Source organism: Rhinolophus sinicus, linkage group LG07, assembly GCF_036562045.2.
Source record: "Rhinolophus sinicus isolate RSC01 linkage group LG07, ASM3656204v1, whole genome shotgun sequence".
NCBI classification, from domain to species: domain Eukaryota; kingdom Metazoa; phylum Chordata; class Mammalia; order Chiroptera; family Rhinolophidae; genus Rhinolophus; species Rhinolophus sinicus.
Window position 1 is genome coordinate 128,122,726 of NC_133757.1, and position 16,408 is coordinate 128,139,133.

Here is a 16,408-nt window from a genome sequence, read left to right on the forward strand (position 1 = left end):
AACAGCCCTTCAGAACTGCAGGGACCATAGTGAGCAGTGGGTCTGAGGCCCGTTGAAACCCGGGCGTGGTAACCTGCTCGGAGAACCTGGTGCTTGTCCTTCTCCTGTTTCTTGTCTGTGCTTTTTGTCTGCACCCCGCCCTTCAGAGTGACACGTGAATCCTGACAGCCAGCAGCAGAGACACGGGCTGTCTGTTGGCTTGTTCTCAAATTCTAAGTGGGAGAAGTAATGAAACACGCACAGCTTATCACTTGGTTAATATTCAGTTTTACCTGGCCTTCTCATTGTTCCATTTGAAATTGAAAGGTAAAATCTGATTTACTTTTTTATTTTTTAATTTCTTTTTTATTGGGAAATATTGGCGAGCAGTGTGTTTCTCCAGGGCCCGTCAGTCATTGTCCTTCAATCTAGTTGTGGAGGGCGCAGCTCAGCTCCCAGTCCAGTTGCTGGTTTCAGTCTTTAGTTGCAGGGGGCACAGCCCACCATCCCATGCGGGAATTGAACCGGCAACCTTGTTGTTGAGAGCTCGCTCTCTAACCAACTGAGCCATCTGGCTGCCCCTGATTTACTTTTTGATTTACCTGCTACTAAGGTACACTTTTCCCGTGAAAAGTAAATAATTATATTTATTATCTAGGATAAAAAATACATATTTAAAAAAACATCTAGTGTACTGTGTGAATTACAAATATCACCAAAAGGCAACAGAATGATAAAGTGTAGATGGGTAGTATTGAAAATGAAGCATGTATTTCCTCTGTAGAACTAAAATAAAATCAGAAGTGAGTATATTCTTTAGATAATATTAAAAAAAATCTGGTAACGTTCAGAAAGGGGCCAGCTGTCTCGGCAGTGGGAAGCCTTACGTTTGACTCACTTGATATGGAGTTTTCTAAACAGTGTTCGCGTCGCCTGACTGGACAAGGCTGTGAAGAGGAGGGCACTGGAGCAAAGCCTGCAGCTCCATTGTGTGGTCCCTCCTGTGGGACAAGCCATGGGCCTGGGTGTGGGCCAGTTGATTTAATATTTTTACAGGTGACTTGGAAAGAAGAATCTAGAAAATGTCTGTCAGACTTGTACTTGGGCCTTGAATTAAGGGAGGACACAAAGGATAGACATAAAAATCAGGTAGTTCTACAAACAGAATGAGAATCCTCTATGGAAGCCTGTGTCCTTTATAGCTCACACAGGATGGGCTGCAGGAGAGAGTGTGGCACAGCTCAGAGTGGGCAGCAAAGCGCTGCCATCGCCCAGGGGTCCACACCAGGCTCGCCAGCTTACAATTCCGTGTGTGTGAGTGGCCAGTGTGCTGAAGAGCTGGGAGAGAAAACTGAGGAGTGTTCAAAAGGAGTCCAAAGGATAGAAAAGAAAGAAAAAGGAGATCATCCATGAGTGCAGGTTTGAGAAATTATGATGGCTCAAGCCAGAAAATGAAAAACCAGATAAGCTGAAAATTCCTTAGGTTGATGCTTTTAAATTAATGCAGAAAGGGATTTCTTTGTTAAGGAGGGGAGGCTGATCATTTCCTGTTTGTGTTGAGACAGAGGGAGAATGGGTTCAGTGAAAGAAGCAAGACATTTCGGGACTGTCAGAGTGATAGATATTAGAAGAGACAGAGAATAGAAATTACCATCCTGGATAGCTTGACTAAGACAATGAATGGTGGTTTTTCATTAAGTTTTGAGGTATTTTCTTGCTTGAAAACTACTTAGCAGGTGACTTGATTTGTACTGTCTGCCACCTCTGTGACTATTATTTGAAGTTTGCCAAAACCTCTTTGAAATAAGTTGTAAATTTGAATTAAAATAAAACAAAGGAAGAGCTATGTAACATTATTTTTTCAGACTCCTATGGAGACACACTAGAAAACAATTCATTTTATAGTTTATTAATTGGCTAAAAATTTCTCTATTTCTCTTTTGGGGAGAGGTCTTCTTTCTCTGTGCCATCCGTGCCTCCTGCCTTGGGTTTGCCTAAGCGGGTGGGGTCCCCGGGGCTGCAGCAGGGTAATGAGCAGACGGGCCGCGTGTGCGTGTTAGTGAGGTGGGTGGCTGGGCTTGCAGCAGCTTCCTCAGGGGTGGGTGCCGCTTCAAGTGAGGTTCTCTCACTCATGGAAATATAATTCACTGTACAGGTATTATCGTCCTCCCGCCCCGTTTCTGTGTTTTCGTATTCTGTCATCACCGATGGCACCCCAGCTGCACCAGCAGTTTGCTCTTTTGTTCTTTTGCTATCACAGTGGGGCAGACTCACGCAGGGTGCAGAGAAGAAGGGGGAAATCCATCCGAGCCCCTCCCCCATCATTCAGCAAAGGGACGGTACACGATGAATATAACAGTGACATTTTTAACGTCAGACGCGAGGCATGGGGCCACAGCAGCAAGCCTCCTTCAGCACACCTTCTTCTTCTCTGAAACAAAACACTCATCTGCAGCACGCACAGTGTGCTTGGGGGCAGTCATGGCTCCGTGTGTCACTGTGGGGCCCGCTGTAACCTAAGTGCAGCTCGAGCACAGGGAGTGTCTGGAGTAAAGAGCTTCCCCCACCGTGCGGGAATCTCCTGCTGCCACGTGAGAGTCACAGCAGTATTTGGCTCTAATGAACAGTTGTGTTTTCTGTTCTGCTCTTTGGCTAAACACAGCTTTTGAAAAATAAATGCAACTAAAATCCTATGTCTGCTGTTTTTGGAGGGAAGGGAACACAGAATGTTTTGTATTCATCTCTACTTTTTCTATCTTTCCAGTTGGTTGCTGCATTAGATCATGTTGTCCACGGGTGTGTCTCGGGCCTGGGACATACACAGTGTGGAGAGTCAAGGGCAGGAGTCTAATGTGAGGACTGTGACATGGTGGGACGCGAGGGCCTGCCTTACAGCCCTTTCTCTGCCACCATCCGGGTGGCCTTGGTCAGTGGTCACCCTCTCAGCCACACATCCCTCCCAGTGTGAAATGTGGGAACGAAAGGGATGTCTTCATCCAGGGTTATGGTGTGGACTGAGGACCATGGTCCCGGTAGCCACCTGGGAATGTCAAGTGCGACAGTACCAGCTTGGTTTCTCATGGGGGTTTCTCATGCCCACTTTCCCAGGGGCACAGGAAGTTTCCAGAGCAATGAGATGACATCCTTATTGTCCGAGCCCTTTCTCTATCACCAGCTGTTCTTCACTCCCACCTTCACCCTTTCAGTTGTTTCCCCAAAGAATTCCATGCTCGGAGTGGAGACTCCTAAGTTTCCCAGTCTGGCGTGGTTGGTGTTAGGGCTCAGGACATAGTCTTCAGGGACGTTTGTGTGGTCCCCAAATCTTCCCCTTTGTGGTGGTGAGGAAGGCTGTGACACGAGTGTGGCATCGCCCAAAGGTAGCTGCTTCTGTTTCCAGTCAGTGATGCCCTGAAAGGCTCGAGAAGGTGTTAGAGAGAAGGAAGGTGCTCTGTCCAACTAAACGAGCTGTGTGTGTTGGGCGTGGCCTCTGCCGCCCTCGTTGCTCCCTCTCTGAATGGGCCGTGCTCCGGGCTGAGCGAGGATGCTCACTCACTCACCTGTGCATACACCTGTCTGAAAATTCCTCCCGTCGATGTGGAGTGAGTGTTGGGCGATGGTCACGCGGGTGTTCGCTGCACTACAGGTCAGTCAGGAGGGGTCTGTGCTCCACAACCACAAACATGTCCTGTTTCCCATGGGCCACTTCAGGTAGATGACATGAGAACATGCAACAGCCTCTTTCCTGTTCGGAAGCACACATTCTGTCTGGATTTTCGGAATATGACAAGTAGGGATCCAAGGACCACGGTGTGGCTCCCATGACACTGGATGACACATGAGCCACGCGGTGCATGAGGGGAGACTGAGTGGGCACACCACCAGGCCCAGGCCCAGAGACAGGCCTCAGAAAGCACACCGTCGTTCAGCTTCCTCGTTTTAGAAACGAAGGTGCTGATATTTGGGGAAAGTGACCTGGCCACCGTTGTTATGGCTGACCCAGGAGTGGGGTCCTGCATCCCGAATGGGGTCCCCCAGAGAGCAGACCAAAGACCCAAGGGCCAGAGAGGCCTGCTGGGGAAAGATGCTCTCCAGGAACTGAATCTAAGACAGAGATCCTTACAAAACAAAGCAAAGCTTCTGCATATGAAATGCCAGCTTTGTGTTATTATCATATGTTGGGAGAAGAGAGATTCCTTCTATAAGAACAGTTCTGATGACTTGAAACAGAAGTTTGTGGATTTGATTCCAAATTTGCTTAGACAGAAGGAAGCATCTTCACAGCTGTCCTCATCCTGCATTGTCAGGAGGCCCTGGCAATGTGACTGTCTGACAAAAAGCAGATTAAAGGGTGCTTTCCGTGTCTTCCAGGAGTTCAGGGACATCTAACTGCCCATCTGACCCCTAAAGTGACGGCCTTCAGCAGCCACCTGTCCTGACTCTCTCTCCTGCGCTGTCGCCTTCCTACCCCTGGGACACTGGTTCCTTGAGGGCCCTGAAGGCTGCCTGGCTTCCTGGCTGGACCTGCACCACCAGCCAGGCCTTCAGGCCCAGCGGGCAGGTGTCGTGCTGGGGACCGGCTGTCCTCCTGCTTGCTCCATCTTCCTGTGAGCATGCTGCTTGCCACATCAGTGAGCAGAACAGGACAGAGGGAGAAATTTGCTGGGAATTACCCCCAAGTTCAGGAGAGCCAGTCTGTGCCTCCAGTGGAAGACCAGGTTGAGTGGGGGACAGAGGAGTCTTAGCAGAATGCAGATGACACCGCCGTGTCTCAGATGCCATATAGTCGTGCTTTGTTTGTGTTTTTGTTTAGCCGTAACCAGAGGAATTTTCCAGTTCCAGACTAATAATAACGGAGCAGTCTCAATTTATCTGCAATCTATTCAACTGATCAGGAAATTTGCACTGTCTGCTGTATGACCAGCGTTCCCAGAAAGAAAATGCCAATGGGCAAAGACTGCAGCCAGTAGAAAGGCACCTACCTCCTAGGGCTCTTTTAACTTCTGGTTAAAGAGCGGTGGGAGGGGATACCGGGAAGGTGAGAGGTTTAGAAAATAGTCGATAACCACAAGATGGCCACAGGGTTTTGAAAATTAATTTGGGGAACGTACAGAGGGATAGTGGATGGGGGGAGGGGTGTTCACACAGTGTGAGGGATATAAATGATAAACGTCTAAGTTTTGCTTTGTCTTGTGCACCTGAAACTAATAAAAAAAAAAAAAAAAAGAGGTGGGAACAGTTTTCAGTGAGAAGAGAGCGCCTTTCCCTGCTGCCCTCAGGGCAGGGATCCGGTTTTCACACCTTTGTGTCTCTGGGATGGAAGCACAGTGACGTCCTGAAGGAGCACTCTCTGTACAACCAGGTGTGAGTAAAGGACGTGGTTCTTCTCCACCAGGGACACCCCTCTCTGCTGCACCCCCCTCCCCAGCCGAGGCTGCCACGGTGAGGACGGCACTGTGGCATCTCTACTTTCTATAGAGACATGTTGAAAACGACAACTGAGACGTAACTGAAAACTGTTTGGGGGTATGAAGGTTTCGTGGCCTTACAGAACATAGTTTCCAGGCCAGATGTGTTCCAATGTGGGAAGCCACCCCTTTTCTGAGATGGGCTGACATCACCTGTTGATGTTGGCGGTGGGCGTTTCTGCTCTCCTGGCGCCTTGGAGTCTGTGCAGGAAGCGACAGAGGCCTCAGTGGCTTCCAGCCTGGATGGATGGCGCTGCTCCACAGGGTCTGGTTTTGCTGGTGCTGGGCATGTGGTGGTCTTGTTTGACAGTGCGAGGCAGTTACTAGGGCGTTAAAGATAGATGCCTATTCCATTAACTAGCTTGTGAGACGAGCACAGGAAGAAGCGCAGAGTGATCTCGGCAGAAGCAGAGTTTGATGTAGTTTATTGTTGTTAGAAAAAGCTCCCTGGTCAAATGGGACTTGAGGTGGGTACATTCTATGGAGAAGGAAGAAAATAAGGACAGGTGTTTTTTATCTGAGAATTTTTCACTAAACAACCAAGACAGGCCGTGATGTTCCTCCTAGAAGTCCTGGTAACTTTTCCTTAACAAAAATCTGATGGCATTGTGTTTTGATTTATTGCTCTCCTTTTATAGACCATCTGGAGTGGAAACACTTGAGGGCGGGAATGTACAGATGACCTTGAGCAATAATTGGCGATGTTTGAATTTTATCCAAGCATGCTGAAGACTAGGAAAAAAATGTTTTGTGAGGAATAAAAGTACAACAGTCTGGAGGTCAGATTCGAGGAGAAAACGTAAGGTGATGAGACAGCAAGTTCTGTTCATTAAAATAGTTCAGCAAAAAGGTGGCACAGTGGTAATGGGAATACAGTAGAAGGAATACCAAGATGTACTCCCCAAGTGGAAAGAAAAGGTGTTATTTACTGGGTCTGATGGACTAGAAAGAGAGAAGGGAAAAGTGACTGACTTTCAAGCCGAGTAGACTTTTTATTTCTGTCTGAACTGGTGGGGAAAATTCTACAGCATTTGGGCAAGTGCCAAAATTGTTTCCCAGGTCTAAATAATTAAGAGCATTAACTGTTAGTGTTTCTGTTTTCCCTCATTATTTTCTGACTTCATTTGTTGACCTTGAGAAACATTTCTTTTTTTTCGTGTGTGTGTTCCAATAAAACTTTATTTACAAAAACAGGCAGCAGGCCAGATTTAGCCCATGGACAGTAGTTTACTAACCTCTTGATTCTTTATTTAGTCTCATATGTTTTCTGATATCTCTGTTTTCCAGTGAAAAAAGAAAAATCAGCTTTGTTACATTCTGTTTACTATTGAATCACTGGCCATTTAATCTGCTCATTAAATTCTCTTTGACTCATTTCCCCCCTTTAAAATGTAGGTTCATAGATTCAAGGAATTTCAGCGGTATAAAGAAGTAGAAAATTATCTGGGAGAAAAAGAAGAGAGTGACCACACATTGGGAGCGAAACTGGCGGTGAGGCCAGGTGGACATGGTTTGCCATGAGCCATGCTGTCAGTTAAGGACAGGTGGGGCTGAAGACCGCCAGGTGGGGATGTCCATCCATTGCTCCTTTGTGGGCCACAGTGAGTCTGGCAAAACTACAGAGAATGTGTGTAACCTCCCAGTGTCCCTAAGGAAGGGAGCTGTTCAACTATTGAACAGACCTGTGTGTGGCTGCAGAGGCTTTGCCGGAGATTGAGTATAGTTTCCACTTAGATTTAGGCTGTCACAAAAGGGACGTCAGCATTAATGTCCTCAACTGGAGGATGACCTGCGGTTTTGGAGCCTTTGTGTTGAGATAATTTTCTGTGGGTTTCTTACACTTCTGTTCATTTCACAAGCAGAGCAATATCTGTTTTTGTTCCGGACTATTTTTCAAGGATGTTGGTGCAAGAAGCAGCCTCGGGAGACTGAGGAGCAGAGATCTGGTGGGCTGGCTGGCCAGCATGGTAAAGACAATGGCTCTGGCTGGGGCACAGATCAGAGACGCTTACTGCCACCTGTAAGAGACTCGGGTCCCCTGAGCTCAGGCTTTCCACCCTGTACATGGCCACAGAATGTGCTGGCACCCGTCTGTGCCACACGTTACCTCTCTGAGAGTGGCAGTGAGGGGAAAGGACTCAGGTTTGCTGAGGCCCTGAGTAGCAGTGTTCTTGGTCTCTGACCCAGGCGTCTTGTCCTCTGCCAGCACCCATGAGACTGCAGCAGACTAACGGGTCAGTTGCAGGTAGAATCTCAGATTCGTCACACTTCTTGACACTTTCTAGGTGGATAAGTTTATGGGCCCAGGAAAGATCTCATAATTGACTAGGCATAAAGGAAATTTGAAATGCTGCATATCAGTTTTTACTTAGACTCCTGTGGTTTGAGAAGGACAGCCATAGATGCAAGTGTGGCATTAGTATACTGGGGCCCGTGGAGAGGATGGTGAAGTATGTCCCCATCACGACCTGCATAGACAGCACTGAGTATAGCAAAGCTCCCAGCCCTGGCTGCCTCCCCTGACATCCATGATTCTGAGTGACTCAGACAGCTGAGCGAGCCCTCTGAGCCCTTCTTGAATCCCCAGCCCACACGTTTGTGAGCAAAAGAAAATTATTGTTTGTTATAGTCTAAATACATTTGTAAATTGACAGATGGGAAGTTCTTTTTTGGATACTTACACAGGATGAAATGTCAAGCAGACATTATACAGTAATTTGTACAGATAGTGTGAGCAAACTGGGTGGGCTGATCACACTCTGGTTCCTGAATTTGGCACGTGTGATTTGTTGAACTTCTTCAGGAGGGTTCTTCTTCCTCCTTGAGTTTGGAGACCCTCCTTCCAGGTCTGACTTTCACCATATTCTCCAGGCCCCAGGTACAATTTGTTCCTGGCAGTTAAGCAGGTTGAGTAGTTAAAAAAGACACTGTTTTATTTTCACTTCTAAGCAAGAAAAACAAGTGAGGCCTAAGTGGAAGGAACCGTGAAGAATGAATGACAAAGGGAAGCTGTCACATACATAGGTTTTTGAGGCCCAGAACAAATACTACCCAACATTTCTACAAACCAGCACTGAAGACCCATTCTGGGCTGTAGTGACACTGTGTTCACAGGTTGATAATCTTGCCTCCAACTCATGTGTTTAGTCATTTTCCTGGTGTAGATTTGAAGCTCACAATGGAAGTGCACACACTGAATGTCTCTTTCTAGACATTGGCTCAAGTTAGTTCTAAGCTGGAAGATGCTTTGTTTCCCTGTTAAGCATTTTACTTATTTTTGCACTGTAGAATTTAAGGTTGCTATGAGGTCATATTGAAGTTATATAGAAGGACAGAATGGTGTGGGGGTGAGTGCCCAAGGAGAGTGGCAGGAAAGAGAGAAAGTGCAAAAGCCGCTGTGCTTCAAATGGGAAAGAGCCAGGCACATGGCTCGTGCTCTGAAAGAGTGATTGATACATGAAACTTACCTTCGGGACTAGGAGTGTTTGACCCCGTGGTTAATCATTCCAGAAATGAATGTCTGAAACCTTTTTTTATTTTTATTTTTTGTATTAAACAACAACAACAACAATGCAGAACACTGCATTTCTAGCTCGCAGGGTATGTTCATTTGGGAAAAGACCTTGTGTTCACAGTATGCAGAGTCAGCCCTCATGTTACCTCCTTCCTGGTGTCTGCACTGGCTCGCCATCTGTAGCAGGTTGCATTTCCAACATGGCTCCCATCCCACATGCTCTACTGCAACGTGACCTTCCCATGCACCGTCCTAAGAGCTGGAGTCCATTTATTCACATCTTGAATCTCGATGGGTCCTGTGACTGTTTGGACCAATAAAGTATGGCAGACCCTTGACTGGCCTGCCACTTTCCACTCCCTGCCCCCCAGAGGAGACCAGCTGTCATGGGAGTGTAAGTACCTGGGGGCCACCAGCCAAATTTAAAGGCCCTGGAAGACGAGGTGCCACATCGGGAGAGAGCCCAGGAGTGCCAGCTGTATGAGCCTCCACAGGTGGGTCCCCCAACCCTGGCTGCCCCATGGATCTGAGAGACTGTGGGTCCCCAGCCCTGGCTGCCCCATGGATCTGAGAGACTGTGGGTCCCCAGCCCTGGCTGCCCCATGGATCTGAGAGACTGTGGGTCCCCAGCCCTGGCTGCCCCATGGATCTGAGAGACTGTGGGTCCCCAGCCCTGGCTGCCCCATGGATCTGAGAGACTGTGGGTCCCCAGCCCTGGCTGCCCCATGGATCTGAGAGACTGTGGGTCCCCAGCCCTGGCTGCCCCATGGATCTGAGAGACTGTGGGTCCCCAGCCCTGGCTGCCCCATGGATCTGAGAGACTGTGGGTCCCCAGCCCTGGCTGCCCCATGGATCTGAGAGACTGTGGGTCCCCAGCCCTGGCTGCCCCATGGATCTGAGAGACTGTGGGTCCCCAGCCCTGGCTGCCCCATGGATCTGAGAGACTGTGGGTCCCCAGCCCTGGCTGCCCCATGGATCTGAGAGACTGTGGGTCCCCAGCCCTGGCTGCCCCATGGATCTGAGAGACTGTGGGTCCCCAGCCCTGGCTGCCCCATGGATCTGAGAGACTGTGGGTCCCCAGCCCTGGCTGCCCCATGGATCTGAGAGACTGGGGCAGCTGAGCGAGCCCTCTGAGCCCTTCCTGAACCCCCCGTCCACAGTCTGTGAACAAAAGAAAAGTATTGTTTGAAGCCACTCAGTTTATGAGGTTGTTTGTAACGGCAATAAGTATTTGGGATGATGTCAGTCTGGACCGGGTGATGTTAGACGTTAGCGAGCACGATTAATACAATCTTCATTTCGAGTTTTTTCCTAAATGGCAGCAATACTAGTGGTTGGTTATCAGTAATTCACTCACAGGAGAGAGAAGGTGGCAAACTGACCTCCTTTGTCATCTGTCGTCTTTCTGATCATATCCAGTTGTTTACGGGCTCTTTTCCATCATTCGTGAGGTTTTTTGGCCAAGAGTCACGTTGCGGAGAAGCGATCTCCCCCAACGGAAGCCTCCTCTGCCTCCTCCGGCTGTGATTCTCAGCTGCAGCAAACCATGACCTAAACGGGGTTTTTTTGCAACATGTAGAAATAATTATTTTGTCTCATTCTCCTCCAGCAACTCCTTTGAATGCCTGAAACATTTGTCTCTGATAACGGATCGTGATTGTTTTCATTCTGAGGGCGACTGAGCCATCACGGGGCCTCTGTGTGCTAAGCAGGGCGGGAGGCGCAACGCTGGTTCCGGTGAAGACCCCACCGGAAGTCCTGACGGCACCGGAAGTCCTGACGGCACCGGAAGTCCTGACGGCACCGGAAGTCCTGACGGCACCGGAAGTCCTGACGGCACCGGAAGTCCTCTGATGGCACCGGAAGTCCTGACGGCACCGGAAAGTCCTGACGGCACCGGAAGTCCTGACGGCACCGGAAGTCCTCTGATGGCACCGGCTTAGACAGGAGAAAAGTCGGAGTTGCTTAGGACGCTGCCAGCTGAGGCGCAGCCTTACGTGCCGGGACGCAGCCCACTTGGCTCCTCTTTGCTTCATTGTTGACCGTGAGGGGCCGGAGGGATGGTCTCCAAGTTCCCCTCCAGCATATGAGTTCTCGTGGCCTTTGTCACTTCTGTCACCACCGTGGTTCTGCATCTTTTAGATACGTTTACATTCACATACGAGTTACATAGGAGGCCTCTGGGTTGCTGCTGTGTTGCGTATTTATTGATCTACTCTCTCTTCATAGTTAAAATAAAAACAAATTGTCATCACTTTCAAGATGGTTTAAGGTTTAAAATATTTACAGTCATGAAGTTAAATCTCACTGGAAAAATCTGTCTGTCAAGGACACAACCGGCCCCAGTGTGCCGTTCATTTGCATCTGCAGGAAAACCCAATTACCACAGCTATTTTCAAGGCCTGATGTCACTGGAGACTGAGCGGGGCTGCGTGTAGTAGAGTGAGCAGGTGACAGGCCGTCCTAAAAAACTGACCTAGACCGGAGCACGCGCGTTCTCATTCTCCCATGAAACTGTACATCTAATCTGCAGTGTTGTTGATATTTATGCAAAATGAGACTACAATTAATCATTATGCAAATGTTAGTAATTGTTTGCTCAGGTGAAGTGAGCTGCTAAAATGGTAGGCCATGGGTTCCAGAAGCTCTCTTTCTAGGTTGGACATGGCAAGTTTTATAGCCAAATACCTCTCTGTCATCACCTTATCTAAGACTGGCTTGAGTGAAGCCAGCCAGCCTGCCCCTGCGGCTGCTGTAAGGTCTAACTCACCAAGCTGCCCAGGCTATCGTATTTACACAAGAAATGGGGTCTTTCTTCCCAGTCAGTCCCTGAGGGTGGTCGTGTGGTGAATTGGTTTCTCTCCTGCCTGTTACACCTGAAGCAAGACCTGATGGGTCCTTGTTTCAAATGAAAGTAGACAAGATTTACCATAGGATTTTTAAGTCCCCCCATATGAAGGCCACCCCGGTGTAAAGGCTGCCTCTTGAGGGGGCACAAGCCCTGGAGTCTGGTCTTCCCTCTGCCACGAATGAGCTGTGGAACCACAGGACTGTCCACTGTTTCTGGTCGTGTTTTCTCATTGGTTAAATGAAATGGATTGCAGGCATGTTTCGTTGAGGCTTTTTTGTAGATGAGGTCTCTTCCCCGGCTGTTTAGGCAGGAGGCCTCCCTACTGCCCTGTCCTTGCGTCTCACTCCTCCCAGTGCTTGTGAATGTAACACTGTTGGTGGCGACAGGCTGACTAATGCGTCTGTCCCGTCACCATCATCATTCTCCCAGACTGCTGATGTAGCCTCTTAAACACACTTCTGCCCAAAGTGGAAAGGTGACTGCGTTCCAGAGAACATGAGTAGATGTGGTGAGTTACTGCAGTCTAACTGTTGTCACAAACAGCAACATAATGTCAGTGACAGAAAGTTACCCAGGTCCCACTAGGGTCCGTGGAAGAGGGTGTGGGGAGGAGGGAGACTCTGCTCCACACAGTGATTCAGGAGCTCAGGCTTTCCCCAAGCTGTTCCTCTCCCACCTGCCCTGTTGTGTCTCCCTCTGGTCTCAGCCCCTAGGTGGGCAAAGAGGGAAGATGACTCCTGGGAGGGCTTGTCCTAGCTGGGCCTGCAGGGGAGCTTCTGCCCACACTCTGAGGGCTGGACGTCTGTCACATGGCTGTACTCACCTGGAAAGTATGGTTGTACTAGTGTCCCACGGCACCCTAACAAAGTTTCACAAACTGGGTGGCTTAGCACAATAGAATTTCATCCTCTGACCATTAATGGAGGTAGAAGTCTGGAGTCAGGTGTCCTCAGGGCCGTGCTGCTGCAGAAGGCTCGAAGTGAGGATCCCTCCTGATTGCTTCATGTGTCTGATGGCTGCTGGCAGTTGGCATTCTGGGGCTTACAGCCCCATGGCTCCCATTTCTGCCTTTGTCTTCACACCGCTGTCTTCCCTCCGTGTGTCCACACACCCCGATTTCCCTGTAAGGAACCCTAACCCAGTGTGACCTCACAATAGCATGAATGCATCTGCAGAGGGGCTGTTCTCAGTGAAATCACGTATCAGCTGCTGGGGGTAGTACTTCAGCAGAGCCTGATGCTGGCCAAGAGGACACGAGAATGGTCCGAGGGACTGTCCTGTCCGGCCTGGTTGCTGACATTATCCACTGCAGGAAGGCCTTTTGAGGGCGTTAGAGAACTAACCCTGATTATAACATTGTTGCTATGAAAAATGTATTTTTAACAGCAGACAGCTCTGACTGACAAACTCACTTTTGGAAGAGAACCTGTTTCTAAGACATAACTGATTATACTTCAGGGAGCTTGACCCCATTCGCATAATGTCACAATAAAAAAAGTAGTAAGTGTCAGATTTTATAATGCTATTAACTCTAACGTTTAATAAAACAGAATAGGCATATTAAAATTAATGTAATCACCTCTAATACTCCATGCCTATGACATATGCATCCTTAAAACCAGTAAGGATTTCCTTTTGCTACCTGGGCCACTGTCACCTGGCTGTGTTGTCTGCTCTTGGCATTCCTAGCTTTGTCTCTGCTCACCTCACCACACTTTATTACACTGTGCAGCTGTGACTGAGTGAAAGCGCAGTGGTCTTGCACTCAGGATGTCAGCTCTGTAGCGTGTTGTTATCTGGGCAAGTTACCCAAACCGCTGTTTACCTGTCTTTTCACCTGTACTGTGACTGATGTGGACCTTTCCCCTGTGTGGGAATGTTGTGGGGACAGGTGAGGGAGTCAGGGACGGGCTGGGTGAGGGAGGATTGAGGTGAGGGCTCTGAGGATGCTGGGACCAGGGCTTCTGGCTGCTTCTGTAGCACTGCTGTTGGGCTTTTACAGAAAGAAGAGGACCGAGGCCGGGCCTGAGTGCTGGCTGTGGGACCCCAGGTATCCTGGTGGGAATGAGCTCTACCAGGAGGGGGGGTGGGGCAGGACAGCAAGGCTGTGCTGACGCTGGTTGGGAGGTGCCCTGGTCTGGGTGCTGAGGCAGAGTGGGGACAGGAGGCGGAGGTGTTACTGGAAAGATGAGCTCCCTTTTTCATGGAAGAAACATTTTAAGGTAGTCTTTTCTGAATTGAAAGTTACCTATGTTTGTAATAATGATGATAGGGTTAAAGAATGGCTATAACATATTTGCATAGGTACCTTGGATTTTCAGCGTGTTTCATAAATTCTCTCATTAGTTTAATCCTTCTGTTTTTACGCCTATCAACACTGTGCATTACACATTCTTTCCTAGCAAGTGGAATAGGTGTGCAGCGTGTGTGTGTGTGTGTGTGTGTACAAAACACATTAGGCTCTGGTTGCATCCACATTTTAATGTTTAAATATACAATATGGCCACTTCCACCCAATAGATGAAACCAGGTTTCTTGTTATAAAAACAAGTGTGGTTTTCTCATCAAGAAGAATTCTGGAACTTTACTATAAGCTCCTCGAGAGCAGGGATTGTGTTTGGTGAACATCAGTTACACAGTGTTTTAATTCCATGACGCCTTCTATTTATATCACCAAAGTGTGTAACTAATATATTCAAGAAATGTTGATTTACTGCCTTTAATGGGCCATGTGTCACACTGTTTCCAGGAAATTCAGTGATCGCACACACACCCATATGTGTGCGCACACACCATCCCCGGCCTGTGTGGGAGGGACACTTGGTAAGCGTGCAGGTGTGCCAGGTGTCACAGGTGTCCTGTGGGAAGCTGCGGAGCAGAGAGGAGGCATAGGAGGGAATGGTTTGGGTTAGCTGGGGGACCTGGTCAGGGCTTTATGACAGCCGCCCTGGAGTGCAGTTTTAAAAGACTATCATTCGACTCAAGTGCGGAGCATCTTAGAAATGGCACCTGCATCCACCGTAGGGTATTGATAGCCATTCCTCCTCCATGAGTAACCTCTGGGTGGTGGAAAGGACCCCTGTAGGTCCAGAGGCACATTCGGGAGTGTTTTCTCACCAGGTGTCCGTCTGTCCTGTTGAAGCACCTGGAGGGGAAATGTTGTGGGGGTTTGTGTGGGTTTGTGTGGGTCTGTGGGGTCTGTGCAGGTTTGTGGGGTTCTGTGCGGGTTTGTGCGGGTTTCTGTGGGGCTTGTGGGGGTTTGTGCGGGTTTTGTGTGGTTTGTGCTGGGTTTGTGTATGGGTTTGTGCGGGTTTCTGTGGGGTGTATGCGGGTTTGTGGGTGTGTGTGTGTGGTTTGTGGGGATTTTTGTGGGTTTGTGCGGGTTTGCGTGCCGGCTGAGAGCTGTGGAGTGGAGGGTGTGTCAGAAGGGACCGCAGTTCCCAGTCTTCCCAGCCCCGGCCTTCTTTTCCAAGGCCGGCTTCCCTGGGAGCTCCACTGTGATTGGCGAACCTGATTTAGCGGCGCAGGCAGAAACAGTCGGTGGCAGCTGCTGCCATGGCAACGCCAGTCTCCCTCCGCGCCCCCTCCCCACCTCCCGCCTCCCGCGCACGCTCGCTAGTGGCCTGTGCGGCGGGTCTCATGGCAGAGCTGTCTTCTTTGCAAACTGTGCACAACGATGAACGAAGATGCAGCTCAGAAAAGCGACAGTGGCGAGAAGTTCAATGGCACCAGTCAGAGAAGAAAAAGACCCAAAAAGGTAAGTTGCTGATGGAGGATGTCTATCTGGCCGTGTGAGTGTGTGTGATCGCGCCGAGGCTGCGAACACCTGGCTCCCAGCGTCCGTGCCCAGCTGCGGGAGCGGCCTGGCCTGCGGCGGGCGCAGCTGGGGCGCGGCCACGGGGACAGGTGCGTGTGTCCGGCAGGCGGCCCGGATGGGTGCTTCTGGCGCTCACCCGCCGCCGAGAGTCGTGCTATTTTTAGGAGGAATGAGTAGTTTACAAGGAAGTGATAAGGTGCGTCGTGAAGCAGAGCGGGGCTTTGTGGCCCGCTGTTTGCTCCGTGCCAGGCTGGCGATGGCGACCTGGCAGATGCCTTTCGGTCCGACCGCTCAGGGCCTTCTTCCCGCCCAGGGGCGGCTGCTGTGACGGGAGGAACAAGGTCCCCGGTGCGCTGTGTCTCCGTTCGCCCGCGCTCCGCACTTCCCCAGGCGGCGGCGTGACAGCTCTCCCGCGGATGGAGACAACCGCGCGCGAAGAGACTGGGCTGGGGTGCGGGGCTCACAGTCCGCGGAGAGGTTTGCCTGCGGGACCTCCCCGCACGGCTGGTTTCCATGGAGGTGATGCCAGGGCCGCGCCGCGGGCAGAAGCAAAGGGAGGCCCCACCCAGGACCAGCGCTTTCTTTATGGCCCGACTCACCCTGGAAACTGTCGCAGGCTCCGGGCTCCTGAGCCCCACCTCGGAGACATGCTTTTTACATAAATTCTCCGCAAATCCACTGGCTTGCTGAGGCTGCTATAGGGCAGGATAGAAGATTCGATTCTAATGTAAATGGTGCCAGTAGTGGATGGCCTGGGTGTTGAAGGAGCAGATTAAAAACAT

General features: G+C 49.8%; 1 protein-coding gene across 15 annotated transcripts in view; it reads left to right on the forward strand.

The window, feature by feature from the left end:
- ANK2 (ankyrin 2) overlaps positions 1-16,408 on the forward strand; it is a 360,143-nt gene that overhangs the window by 109,051 nt on the left and 234,684 nt on the right. For 6 of the 15 annotated variants that reach the window (XM_074338589.1, XM_074338603.1, XM_074338591.1 and 3 more), the window contains exon 1: positions 15,410-15,566. The exons of 3 other annotated variants lie outside the window; for them this stretch is intronic. In XM_074338589.1, coding sequence (XP_074194690.1) covers positions 15,486-15,566 — 81 coding nt within the window. In that variant the 5' untranslated portion in view covers positions 15,410-15,485. Of the gene's footprint in view, positions 1-15,409; positions 15,567-16,408 lie in introns of those variants that run through there. 6 more of the 15 variants (XM_074338618.1, XM_074338628.1, XM_074338624.1 and 3 more) reach the window with 2 other exon arrangements.